This window comes from Schistocerca nitens, chromosome 10, assembly GCF_023898315.1.
Source record: "Schistocerca nitens isolate TAMUIC-IGC-003100 chromosome 10, iqSchNite1.1, whole genome shotgun sequence".
NCBI classification, from domain to species: Eukaryota; Metazoa; Arthropoda; class Insecta; order Orthoptera; family Acrididae; genus Schistocerca; species Schistocerca nitens.
Genome location: NC_064623.1, coordinates 207,199,629 through 207,213,096, shown reverse-complemented (window position 1 = coordinate 207,213,096; position 13,468 = coordinate 207,199,629). Strand labels below are relative to the sequence as shown.

The 13,468-nt window shown below is 43.6% G+C and overlaps 1 protein-coding gene across 1 annotated transcript; it reads left to right on the top strand.

Moving 5' to 3' along the window:
• Positions 1–9,582: 9,582 nt before the first annotated feature.
• On the top strand, positions 9,583–10,976 carry LOC126210547 (uncharacterized). The gene is made up of 3 exons (XM_049939800.1): positions 9,583–9,962; positions 10,232–10,587; positions 10,679–10,976. Exons 1-3 carry the CDS (start codon positions 9,755–9,757, stop codon positions 10,772–10,774), a joined length of 660 nt encoding a protein of 219 aa, XP_049795757.1. The 5' UTR covers positions 9,583–9,754; the 3' UTR covers positions 10,775–10,976.
• The last annotated feature ends 2,492 nt before the right edge of the window (positions 10,977–13,468 follow it).

Below are 13,468 nucleotides of genomic sequence, written 5' to 3'. Positions count from 1 at the left end.
TACAAAGTGTATCTCTTACAAATTCAATTGACAAAACAGTTGTGTAGCCCTAATTGAAATGGGGAAGTAACGGCCACATAACTGACTGCTAAAATAGTAGTAATGGTGTGCTAACATGACCATTAACATAACAATTATGATTGCTCACATGACTGCTAAGATAATATTTATGGCATGTTAACATATTTTAATTTATAACAAATCAATGGAACGATAGCACGGCATTGTTCCCTGGCTACAATGGTATGGTTGTGAACCTACAGGAGTAAAGGAAGATAAAAATAAGTGGTTAATTTTTCTGTTTGCAAGGTAGTAGTAACAGTATATTAAATAAAAAAAGTAATGATGGATAGGTTTTAAACAAATAATACATTCAATGGCAAAAACCTGAAGCACCAAGAAAGGGAGGAGGAAAGGAAATAAAACTTCATGGGTTGAGAGTGTATATGATGTCAGTTAAGTGACTACAAAATAAAGTCAAATTTACGAAGTGGACAGTATTTTTGTAATGCTAGACACAACCAGTAGTGTGAACACTACGAACAAAAGTTTATTTATCCACATTCAAGTAAACAACAAACATAGAAACTAGTACAATAAGCAGTAGAACACAATCTGAGAGCGAGCACCAGCTGCGCTATCTTTATATAGAGGAAGGCTCCAATAGGGAGCTGGAGGATGTGTTGCCGTGCACCCTAGTCTTGTGATCCACGGCAGGTGACCTGTGGTGGCCGGCTCGTGCATCTACCACTGGCATACTACTTCAAGTGTAGTATGCTGGTGGCCTGAGCTGTAGCATAAATCCAGTTGTTACGCACAGGATTATAGCACCCATCCCCTCTTTGGGAAAGGGCCCTACTCTGGTGCTGTGTTGGGGTGTCTGATGACACGTCTACGGCCTCTTCAATGGGCGCCACAGGTGACGATGGTGGCAGCCGAAAGAGACTCTGGGTCAGAACTGGTGAGTAAGAGTGGAGATACTGTGCGTTCAGACACGTGCAGCGGACTCAGCCCTCTCCACGAACTACCGTAAAGGAGGACCGGCGATAAGGGCACTGGCAGTATCTCGTCACGGCAGAACTGGTCTGACGGAGAATACGCCGGGCACTCGGGCAGGGATGCCAGTGACACCAGTGGTGAAGGACCCGATGGCACTGGCACACCTGGCAACGTAAGCGCAGGTGGCAGTGAAGCACTACGGGAAATGTCAGCGGCGTACTTTGGGGCGCCAGACCCCAGCAGAGAGGCGAGAGGCAGCGACATCCTCGAGGAGGGTGGGTCAGGCCCTGCAGTAAGAATGCCCCGTGAAACTGGGTCAGGTACTGAGGGAGTAGGTGAAGGTGGCAGTGGAAGTGGAAGTGGACCTGCAGCCCGTGGCGTGGCGTGGGGATGCAGCTGATTGTAGTGGCACACCACCAGCCCCTCACTGGTGCACACCATACAGAGGCACTGGCCACAGCAGCTGTTGCCCGTGGCCGGAATCCACATCAGTCAGCAGCCAAATCCCCAGCCCAGACCGTGGAGACAGGAGCAAACTGCAACGAGGGTCGCATCGTCGGATGACGGTGTGGTGGCACAACCAAACGCAGGAGGGTATGTGGCTGGTGACCGTGGAGCATATTGGACAGACCCCACTCCCCTGCTGGTGTAAAGGTCCCTTGCTTGCGTAAAGCTGCAGTAACTCGAGAAGCGTGACAATGCCTTGTCTGTGAAAGAGTCCACGATGTGCTACTTCATTTGAACTTTCAACATTCAGGCAAGCCATTATGCCTCACCATTAGATTGGGGTGGAATGCAGGAGCAGTCACATGGTAAATGCCTTGACATCAACAGAAATTGTGGAAGGTCTGAGAGACAGACTGTTGCCATTATCCATCACAAACATATAAGGCAATCCTTCAACAGAAGAAAAAAAAAAAAAAAAATTGCTGACATGGAAGGTCAGTGAATAACGTATGTAAATTTATAGAAAGCATCAACTCAACAACAAATAGGAATTTAGGAACTGTTCCATGAATTCAACTTGTACACATTCCCACAAATGCTGTAGTGCAGACCACGGAGAGTGCTTCACCCGTAGCACCACCTGCCGTTTAGCACACTGAAAGCTGGTCGCAACAAGATGCCGGGCCGTTGTCTTTGTACTGGAGACCTCCCAAATGTCCCAGATGTAGGAGCTGTAGAGTGGCCAGGGTCACAACCACGGGTGATGCCCCGTCCATAGCTAAGAGAACAACCCCATCAAACACCGAAAGATGGTGATGGAGGGCAAAATAGTTACGTAAAGGATTAGACGCCCAGCCCAGATGCCTGTCTGCGAACCGTACTGAATGAGGTAAACAACTCGGTGCAACACAAATTCGGCAGCAACAGCAGCTGCAACCTGGGAGCCTGTAATAGGAAACATTTCCTCTGTATGTTGCACCTCAACATCTATGTGAAAACAAAGGAGCTCATCCTGATCAAAAGTAGACTCCAGCCCCATCGGAAGTCAGGACAGCACTTCAGCATTGGCACACTGTGCAGTAGAATGAAAATGTATTTCATAATTACAGCAACAGAAACAGGGCTCAATGCTGGAGCTGATGGTGCTGCTTTGTCGGGGAACAAAAAAGAAGGGTTAAATAACGATACCAAAGGCTTGGCATCTGCGGTGTAATATAGACGTGATACTTATTGAGGGTGTAGGCATTAGGAAGAACTTCCTTTTCACCTTGGGAGTAGTGATGCTGAGCAATTTTGATGTGGAAGCTGTGGGACATTCGGAGCCATCCTCATAACGATATGCAAGAATGCCCTTGAGGCCATACTTAGAGATGTCTGTGGCCAACAACAGGTGGTAGGTAATCAAACACAGAACAGAATGTAATTTAGATTACAAAAGCAAGAACACACACTTGGAAGCTGGCATCCACTGAAAAGGAATGTCCTTGTTGAGCAATTCATGGAGAGGATGGACCAATGTGGCTGCATCCAGAATGAATTTGTGATAGTAGGCAATTTTGACCAAAAATGCCTGGAGTTCTTTGATATTGGAAGGGACAGGCAGAGCTATGACATTGGCACGTGATGACATAAAAGCTTTACACTGTCCTGAGAAACCTCAAACCCTGAATATACACTGGGTGGCTGAAAAGTGTGACCTGGCCAAGTTGCACTTCAACCCTGCAGTATGTAAAACTGTGAACAAGGAGCTTAGGATACGTAACTGCTCTTCCTCAGATGCACCCAACATTATGACGTCACTGAGATAGTCGATGCACCTCAGAATGGAAACTGTCAGTTGTTCCAAAAAGCACTGAAAAACTGCAGGGGTGCTAGCCAATCAGGTGGGGAGGCATTGTTATTGGTACAACCTGAAAGGTGTGTTAAACACAAAGAATCCGCATACACAGATAAATCAATTTCAGACAAAAACTGGCCCCTGGCGAGTTTGGCCAATAACTCGTCCTGACAGGGCAAAGGGTAGGTGTCAGTTACAGACTGAGTGTGTATGGAAACTTTAAAGTTGTCACAAAAGCAAAGATGACCAATTGCCTTTTTAACAACCACAAGGGGGACAGACTACTGACTTGATGTAATAGACTGCAGACACTTAATGACATCAGCCTGTCCAATCCCGATTTCACTTGATCACTCGAGGCCACTGGAACAGGATGTGCTCAGGAAAAACGTCACTGCACCATAGGTTTTACAGTCATGTGGGCCATAAAATTAGTGGCACAACCTAGACCATCCGAAAAAAAAGATGAGAACTCAGAACACAGAATTTAACTGCTGGTAAGGGACCTGGTTGGAAATGAGGTTCACTGCATTCGCATTGGAAATACTAAAAGCACTGAAAGCATCCGGACTGAACAAATTGTCAGTATCAGCTCATCCACTACCAGAAAAATCAAGGAAGGAAACATAGATTTATACCCAGTGGGAGCCATAAACTGCCCCAAATTGGAATACGGTGTTTGTTGTACCTCACCAAATGTCAAGAAATGGAGACATTGGAGAGACAAAGTTTGAGAGTCCAGCAACGTCACAGCTGCACCCGTGTCCACTTGTAGTTGGAGATATTTGTTAACTCGCACTTCAATAAACAGTTTATTATGATTTGTAAGCACTGGAGAGACACGATGTCCACATCCATATCTGCAAGAGAGATGTGAGAACTACACGCAGATGCTATACATCCTTTTTTTCCCTACAGTCATTGCAAGTCACTCGGTGTTTAGCCCTGCCGTGTCGCACGAAACAGTGCGGGTACGATGGGAGTGCTCTGCTGCTGTGGTCGTTGGCCACATCGCTGTCAAGTGCAGAGTGGAGGCCACGTCTGTAAGACTACCACATCGTGCTACAACTGAGAACTAACTGACACCCAACAACTAGAAACAGGGCCCCACTGCGGCGATGCCACACCAAACCTCAATCTGATCACCAGCAGCATGTCGTGTCCTGACACAGGATATAGGGAAGACAGGAGGCCGAGGTCAGCGAGGAGCAATTCTCAGTGAAGGCAGGTCGATGACCTATCAGCACCAAACACTGTCGCAGAGCACCTACGAGAGATGCAGATTCTGGGACTCGACAGGTTGCTTGCATTAGGAGACTTGTAGAATTCAGGGGTCTGATTAACAATATTTATTTGTGATCAGACTAATTAATAGACTGACGTGTAATGCCGAACATTAGAAAACGCAAATGAGGCAACTGGTTGCACAACTGAAGTCAGTGTCAAGTAGCGAACACTAGCAGCATGTTACATACAAACTTGAGAGCAGCACTCCAAGTGAGAAAAACAGACATGTCGGAGCTTATCGAGGCTAGCCACAAGCGACGCGGAGCAGGCGCCCCAGCGATCTGTCTGGGAACTCCATCTGGACACAAAAACGTGGGTTTTTAAAGAATCGTGGTGGCGCACCATTTCTCCCTTCCCATAGTCGACCCACCAATCCACTGGCACTTAATTAGCTTCGGCCAACACGGTGATTCGCTCTGCACCTCCAGGGTACCTGTGGCCAGCCACATTTAGATTCCTCCCCTGCTCATGCTTGGTGGATAGGGACGCTTCTGGATTTTACATAAACAAACTCCAAGTTTGGTATCAACAACATTCAGCTGAAAACTGAACATCACTGCCTGCTATTACGGTCAGCAACCACAGCGTCTCGTGTCACTTGGCCGCGCCCTCTGTCCTTCTGTGGGTGGGGGGCCACTGCAGTAGCACTCTAACCTGCATAAACCCACTGATGTTGCAGTTCTCGGGAGCAAGTATCGGGCTTGCTGCCTCTGCTAAGATGTGCTTTTTGTGGCCATCTTCTACAGTGATGCCTTAGAACAGCATCTAGGCAGTGGATGGAGTTATCAGTTAATTCTCCAAAGTGAAACTTCTCCCCTGAGGCAGCTGCCCAGAGCATCTGCAATTTTCAGGGCTCTAGTGTTATTATTTACCTCCAGTAAGCTAACCGCTACCAGTTTTGCCTGCTCTCTGTATTGTGTCTCTGATCACCTACTTTGGAGTGCCCTCGATGCCTCCCAACAGCCTTAAGCGTAACAACGTAAAAGTCATTATGTTGTCAATGTATGACAAGAATGGGAGACCTTGAAAGACTGAGCAATATTTAACGCTTCAGCCGGAGATGGATTCTCGCACTATAGAGCGCACTGACGCATCTCCTTGTCAGGAGCCAACTGAATAACGGTGTCACAGACCACAGAATGATGATGATGATGATGATGATGATGATGATGATGATGATCAGTTTGTGGGGCACTCAACTGCACAGTTATCAGCACCTGTACAAATTCCCAACCTTTGCTCAGTCCAATCTCGCCCTTTTATGAATGATGATGAAATGATGAGGACATCACAAACACCCAGTCATCTCGAGGCAGGTGAAAATCGCTGACCCTGCCGGGAATCGAACCCGGGATCCTGTGCTCGGGAAGCGAGAACACGACCGCGAGAGCACGAGCTGTGGACATCAGCATAGGAATCACAATGGAAACAAACTGACAATTGCGTCTGATACTGCGAAGTTTGTTCAACTGAGCTGCCGAGGCCACTTCTCGTAAGCTTCCCAGTCTCCAGCTGCGTCACAGTAATGTGGAAAAGGTGATGGACAAGCCAACAACATAGAAGCCTGTCATTATGGCCAACAAATTTGTGATAGCAGCTGTAAGAGCCTGCAGATGTTTGAGAAGAGATCTGAGCACTGCCTCCATGGATATGAGAACTAATGGAACAACCAAATAAGACTGAGCACATGGGAGAGAACACCGCACTTTTGCCAATTGTGTCATAATGCTAGACGCAACAAATAGTGGGGCCACTGAGAACAAAAGTTTATTTATACACACTCAAGTAAACGGCAAATGTAGAAATAGTACAATAAGCAGTAGAACACAATCTGGGAGGGAATGCCAGCTGTTTTGTCTTTATGTAGAGAAGTGCTCTGCATGTGCATAAGACCTGTGAGCCACCACAGGTGGTCTCTGGTGACCGGCTCGGCCAGCTGCTGTTGGTGAACTATTTGAAGTGTAGTGCACCAGCAGCTTGGCACTGTGGCACATGTCCAGGTGTTGCATTCAGGGTTACAGTGTGTATGAGCTCACTTATCAGTGTTAGTGTCTCAAATTGTGTAACAGAAGTGATCAAAATGACAAAGGAATTACGGAAGCTACAGGAAAATTTTAAGATTTCTGTCCTAAGAATGCAATTTCATCATGATTAAATTTAAGGCAAAAAGAAAAATCATAGTGAAATGAAAGGGTTGCTGGAGCTTGTTACTTTATTTATGAGAGATCAATGTTTTGTATGTTATTTATTATAACTATAGCATGGAAGCACTATCTGTTTTGTTTAACACTTTGTGACAATGTGGTTTCATTTGGAGCCACGCATGATATTTTGATTTTGTGGCAAGAGCACAGTGGCTACATTGGTAATCACACTTCCGGATGTAGACGGTGCTGCCATCTAGCGATGAAAATTTGAACTGTGTCAATATTTCTCACACGGTTGCAGTTAGCGATTCAAGTATAAGTGCCTCTATTGTTTATAGTGTGCTGGTTCTCTTTTTCTTGATTTGTGATTGAATTTGTCTTTGAAATACAAGTTTCATACATGCAACAAATTCATAATATTTTCTTATATAAGTACATGCTACATGTATTGCAACAATAATGAAAATCATGTAGTTCTTCCGTATTTACTCTGGTGATTTCATTTGAAACCACTGCGGCTGCAGGGGTAGTATTAGAAGCTTATCATTTTTTTAAAATTTCAGTTTCATGAAATGTTTTCTCGCAAATTAAAGGACGAGGAAGTTCTGGCGTGTCGTTTAGAAGAAATTCCTTCTGATGTGGACTCTGAGATTGACAGTACCAGTGATAATGAAAGTGATATTTTGGCTGAAGACAGTGATCTCGATTCACAAGTGACAAGACCAGTGAAATCTAATGCTGTTTCTGAAAGTGAAAGTGGTAATCGTTCAGAAAATGACAGTGATTACAGTTTCAGTTCTGAAGATAATGAGGTACTAATAAGGTCTGTGAATTTTACATGGGCAATGGATGACAGTACGATGCATTCTGTTGATTTTTTAGAGGAAGTTGATGTCAAAGGAAAACTGAACGTGAAGGTATGCTGCCAGTTGATTTCTTTTTATATCTATTTGGGGACAATATGCTGGAACACACAGTATTCCAGACTAATATTTATGCGACTCAGAAAGGTAAGAATTACAGACCTCTTGAAAAAGATGAGGGGGTACAAAATATGGGTCAGAGCTGACAAATGGGGTATATTTGCGATTTTGAGGTATATACTGGGAAATCAGATGGTGCAATGGAGAAATGTTTGGGAGAGAGGATTGTAAGAGATTTGTGTAAAGGCTTAGAAGGCAAAGGATATCACATATATTTTGACAATATTTTTACTAGTATTCCACTTTTGCAGACACTAAAACTTGATGGTATCCTAGCCTGTGGTACCATTAGAGCCCACAGAAAAGGACTTCCTCCTCTGAAACCGGACAAAGAGTTGCGAAGAGGAGACTGGTCAGTTTGTTCTGATGGGATTGCATGCACGAAATGGAAAGATAAACGTGTTGTCACGTTATCATCAACTAGAGCTCTGCATTTCGATGAAAACAGCCGCTCGAGCATTTACCATTTCGTGCCGCTGCTCCACGGCTGGGAAAGGCCCACGCTGTGATACGGCTGCGGCCATCTAATGCACCATGTGGCCAGTTGTCCTCCACCTCTCGGTTATCGGTTGGACTGTTGAGCACTGCCGGGCGCTCGAGCGTACTCACGACCTCGGCCGGTGACAGTACCACCGCCATGCACTCTACAGTGACGAATTGCATTAGAAACCGTGTGTAAACACAGCTGACGACCTGGCTTTGAGCAGCGCAGACAGCATTATGGACAAACCAAGTATAGGTCGCAAACGTTCCATTCACGAAACGAAGAGAAGTATTACAGAGAGAATTAGGAGCGGCTCATTAGTCCTGAAGAAGAAAGACATGTCGGAAGAAAAGGCGAAAAGTGAAGCTCGGAAATCGTTTGCACTCGTAGTGGATCCTGTCACGCAGGCTTCTGCTGGTTTCGTGCAATGTACCACATGTGATACCATACTTTCATTCCAGTCAAGCACAACAGGTATGCTTCGGCACTGCAAAAGTAAATGCGGAGCAGAAGTCCACCGGTCACTTGCAGTACCAAGTAGCATAAAGAAAGTTGTTGTTGATGGGCTGGTTGATATGAGTGGAATAGATTTGCTACCGTTAAATACCTGTAGTAAGATTGGCTTCAAGATTTATTCACAGGAGCTCATCAATGTTGGCGCCACTTATGGCAAAGTCAGTATAGAAGATGTTCTTCCGCACCCCACCACTGTACCGGGCATATCAAAGAAAAGGCAGACAAAATGCGGGTGAGAATGGTGCCCAAGCTAATATACGCCTTAAAGAACAAAATGTGCGCTTTAGACGCTGATATGTGATCTGATAACTACAAGAAGAGAAATTTTTTGACTGTGATGTCGCATTATGTGAATGATGAGTGGCAGCTAGAAATGCTTGTTTTGATGACAACCGAGTTTCCGGGCGTACCTAAGACAGGAGAGAACATATGGCACGAAATCGAAGAGCAGATGCTTGAGCTAGGAATTAACAAGAATGATCAAATGAAATGTTACTTTGTCACCGACCAAGGAGCTAATATGAAGAAGGCACTTGAATCTTACAACCATTTGCCTTGCTTTGATCACTGCCTGATGACTGCGCTTCGTCACACATTTCAAGAGACATTTTTGGAAGATGAAGCCCCTGAAATCCTGTCGTGTCTACTATCAGCAAGAGCTATAGTAGGCTATTTGAAGAGATCGGGTCACTTGGGGTGTCTGAGGCACTCTGTGAAGCAAGAAGCTGTAACTCGGTGGAACAGTATACTGTTAATGCTCAAATCCGTCATAAGTCAAATCGACGATATTCGAGATCTATTAGAATCCCAGGAGCAATCGACACTCTTAGAAACCTTCCAAGAAGGGGGCATACAAGACGACGTCGCTTTTCTAACCCCCTTTAAAGAAGCGAGTTTGGATTTGGAAACTGCAAAGATAACAACGCTGGTACGTTTTGCCGTGGTAGAAGAGTCTGTTCCATCATTGTGAACCAATTGGCAGTGACAACGAGGTAAGAACACTTTCTATAGGTTACTATCCTTTATACAACTGTTGAATTACCAGAGTGCAGTTATGTATATTGGGTTTCCTTTTCAGCTCATGGCGAAAATAAAAAGGAGAGCAGCACACTTCATCACAGAGAAGTGCAAAATTGAGGCTATCCATTACGTTGCCATGGTTCTATGGCCATCATGGCGTCATTTGAAGAAACTCACAGCAGACAAAAAGCAAGCCGTGTGTGCTGAAGTTCGACGATTGTACTCAGAACTGCCCATCAATGGTACGGTTCATTCACTGAAACCAATTAGTAAACGAATGCTTGCTTGTCTAATCTGCCATCTTTCGTTAGATCAACATTTATTACGCCTACAATGTGATATTTGGGAAAGGTTTCACAGCTTAAACATTCCACAACGCGTTTTGATGTAATTTGTGCGATGTATATAAAATGTCACCGTAAATATAGTCGTTTAGTAACCAGTAATTCTATGGTGTATACATATTTGAAGGTGACAGAAATATCTTACGGATGTTTTCATTCATGTTTAGAGTCCATTCAAGCAAACAGTGACCACGTTCTTCCCATGAAAAAGTCCAGGATGGACTGGAGTTCGGATGAGGACGACGAAGATGGACACACAGTTACTACCAATGAACTCGACAGGTACCTTTCGCTCTCCAAATCTGACTGTAGCTGTGCCGAAGGACAAATTTTGCAGTGGTGGAAAACGCACGCGGTGTTATTTCCAAGGCCGTCGGTAGCAGCCAGAAGAGTTGTCAGTATTCCTGCCACTAGTGCTACCAGAGAGAGAAATTTTAGCCAGGCCGGTCACCTGCTGTCCAGCAAAAGATCGTGCCTGGAATCAGACAAGGTCGATGATCTCTTATTGATCCATCACAATTACGTAAGTATTCACAACATACCACGTAATCACATGGAAGGAAACATTCCTCAAACTCTATAAATGTTTGATTCCACTTTCATTGACTTCACAGGAAGAAGTTCAAACTGCCAGCTGCAGTAATAGCTCCAGGAACACAAATGACGCCTGTGTATCAGGGAGCACCAATGACGAAAAACGAATTGTATAGTCATGATTCACTTGTAACGTTATTTACAGGTCATAATTTGTTCAGAAATTAACGTTTGTGCAACAAAATTTCGTGAGTATTACTTTTAACTCCGTCATTTCTTCCCGATCCTGCATTCAATATTAGTACAATGTATACGTTGCCGAGTTTGGAGATAGGCTACACATATTCCATGATTAGACTACTGTGTTCCCGTTTGTCTACTGAACAGAACAATTATTGGAATACATGATAATCTCAAAGGCGAAACTCCAGCAGTCTGCAACATATTAACAAACATCAAATGTAACATATACAAGTGAATTATTTAGGTCATAGAACTGGTAGTAAACAACGAAAGACATTTGTAAAAGAAATAAGTGAGTGGTTAATGTGAAGCGGTGGCCTCTGATCTCAAGGAGTGTGACGAAGCGCCACTCGCTGGCACTGAGTCCATCGGTCACTGGCGATCGGCTGCCCACAGCCGGCGGAAGAGGACGCTCGGCCGCATACTCCCGAGAGCCAGAGGGGCGAGCGGGACTTGCCGGTAAAAATCGGAGATAATGCAGACCTCTACTATCAACAACTGACTAACCTGTAACTTTGAAAGAAGTCGGGAGTAAAGAAAAGGATGCCACAATTACAAAAATACCTTGCCCACAGATAGTGACATCTTATAATTCGAACATGGGATGTGTACATAAAGCGGTCATGATGAATAGTTTCTATGCAATTGACAGAAAATCTAGACGCTGGTGGCTCAGACTGTTTTGGTATATGATTGATATTTCTATTGGAAATGCATTTATATTGTTTCGACTAACCAAGCCAAATGAAAAGGAAAAGCTAAAGGAATTTCAGCGGTGTGTTGTAGCTGGCATTGTAGGATCCAGTGTTTTCAAAGACAGTCCTGGTCGCCCAAGCACATCATCTGAACCACGCACCAAAAAGTGTAAAACTGTTGTTCCAGTGGAAAAATTCACAACAGGATCAAAACATCTGCCAGTACATGGCACATCGAGGCGATGTGTACACTGCAGCACAAAAAATAATCCACATAGAAGCAAATGGACATGTTCTTCCTGCTAAGTTGCTTTGTGTTTATCAGGGAAAGGAACTGTTTTGTTCCCCATCACAGAAAGTAATGAAGTTTATGGTGGTGGTCTCATTTGAAGCCACCACATTTAGTGTGCAGTGGTTTCATTTGAAACCACCCTGTAACTGCTGAAATATTACAGGAAAAAAATTTTTCACATTTTTCCATAATATTGTATGAGTTATATCCTAATAAAATGAAAAAAAGGTTAAAAAATGATTTTATTTATTTTGCATCTGAAAGGGTAAATGAAATTTGTATTAAAAATCAGATGTTTGTAATATTACTTAAATTTAGTATGGCATCCTCATTAACAAAACCAAAAGATTACCATAAATATTTGTCATGATAAGACAATACTACGTACAAATGTACAGCACATTATTCTTACTATTGTATAATAGTCATCAGTTTTCTAATGTATCATCACTTGCAGAAATGTAAGGTGATTATTACCAAAACATACATGTGCGTACCATATTGGTTATGTTATGTGCAAGTATAGATAGAGAGATGTATTAAAAGAAGCTTATTACCCACAGCTGAAGACTTCCAAACAATATAAACTTTAAACATCATGTAGAGCATGTAGATACATTTACAGTGAGATCATTCATGTAACTGGGGGAACATGTGGTGATACTTAATACTCCACACGAGTGATGTGTATATCTATGTCTTCTCATCAATTTTTTTAATTTAATCGTATTGCTAGGGCCCCCCCATCGGGCAGGCTGTTCGCCGGGTGCCAGTCTTTGAATTTGACGCCACTTCGGTGACCTGCAGTCGACGAGGATGATAGGATGATGATGAGGACAGCACAACAGCCAGTCCCTGGGCAGAGAAAAATTCCCTTACCCAGCCAGGAATCAAACCCAGGCCCGAGGATTGACAATCCATCACACTGACCATTCAGCTACCGGGGGCGGACTTCCCATCAATAAATGACAGTCACAACTAAAAGTTATAAAAGATGATGTTGCATGTAGAGGTATTTTTATTTTGTATATGGTTAGCTACATTGAGGGGTGAAACATTTTATATAGGCTGATGACTGCAGTGGAACCGCGAGATGAGATACCTGCTCGGACACATAAATGAATATTTTCTCAATCGTTGGCTTGCCTTGGAGATGCACTGACTTCTAAACTGTAGATATATGAACAATGGGTGCTCGTCACCAGGAATGTAAAAATGAACACTGGTTTCCATTGATATTTTGTATATTGAACCAAGAAATTGTTAACATATTCTGATTAAGGTCTGTATTGGTGAAGAGAACACACAAGCTGTTAATGGGGTTCTCAAGAAAGTCTAAATTCCAAAGCAATAGTAAGTGGGGAAGAAGTTTTAGAAGAAACCAGGGGTATAATGGTCATTTGTAAAGATACAGAAGATTATCACGTTGAATGTTAAACCTCAGTAGACCTCAAAAACTATTTCTGTGGCATTTTTTTATATTCTAATTTGTTTGCTGTGATTATCACCAACCACACTCTCTTCCCTCTCATATCTTTCTTTTTCACTGGGATTACATATCTCACATTTCTCACAGGGATTACTGTCAATGTACCCACTTACCATGCACATTCCATTCATCAAATGAATTTGCATAATAT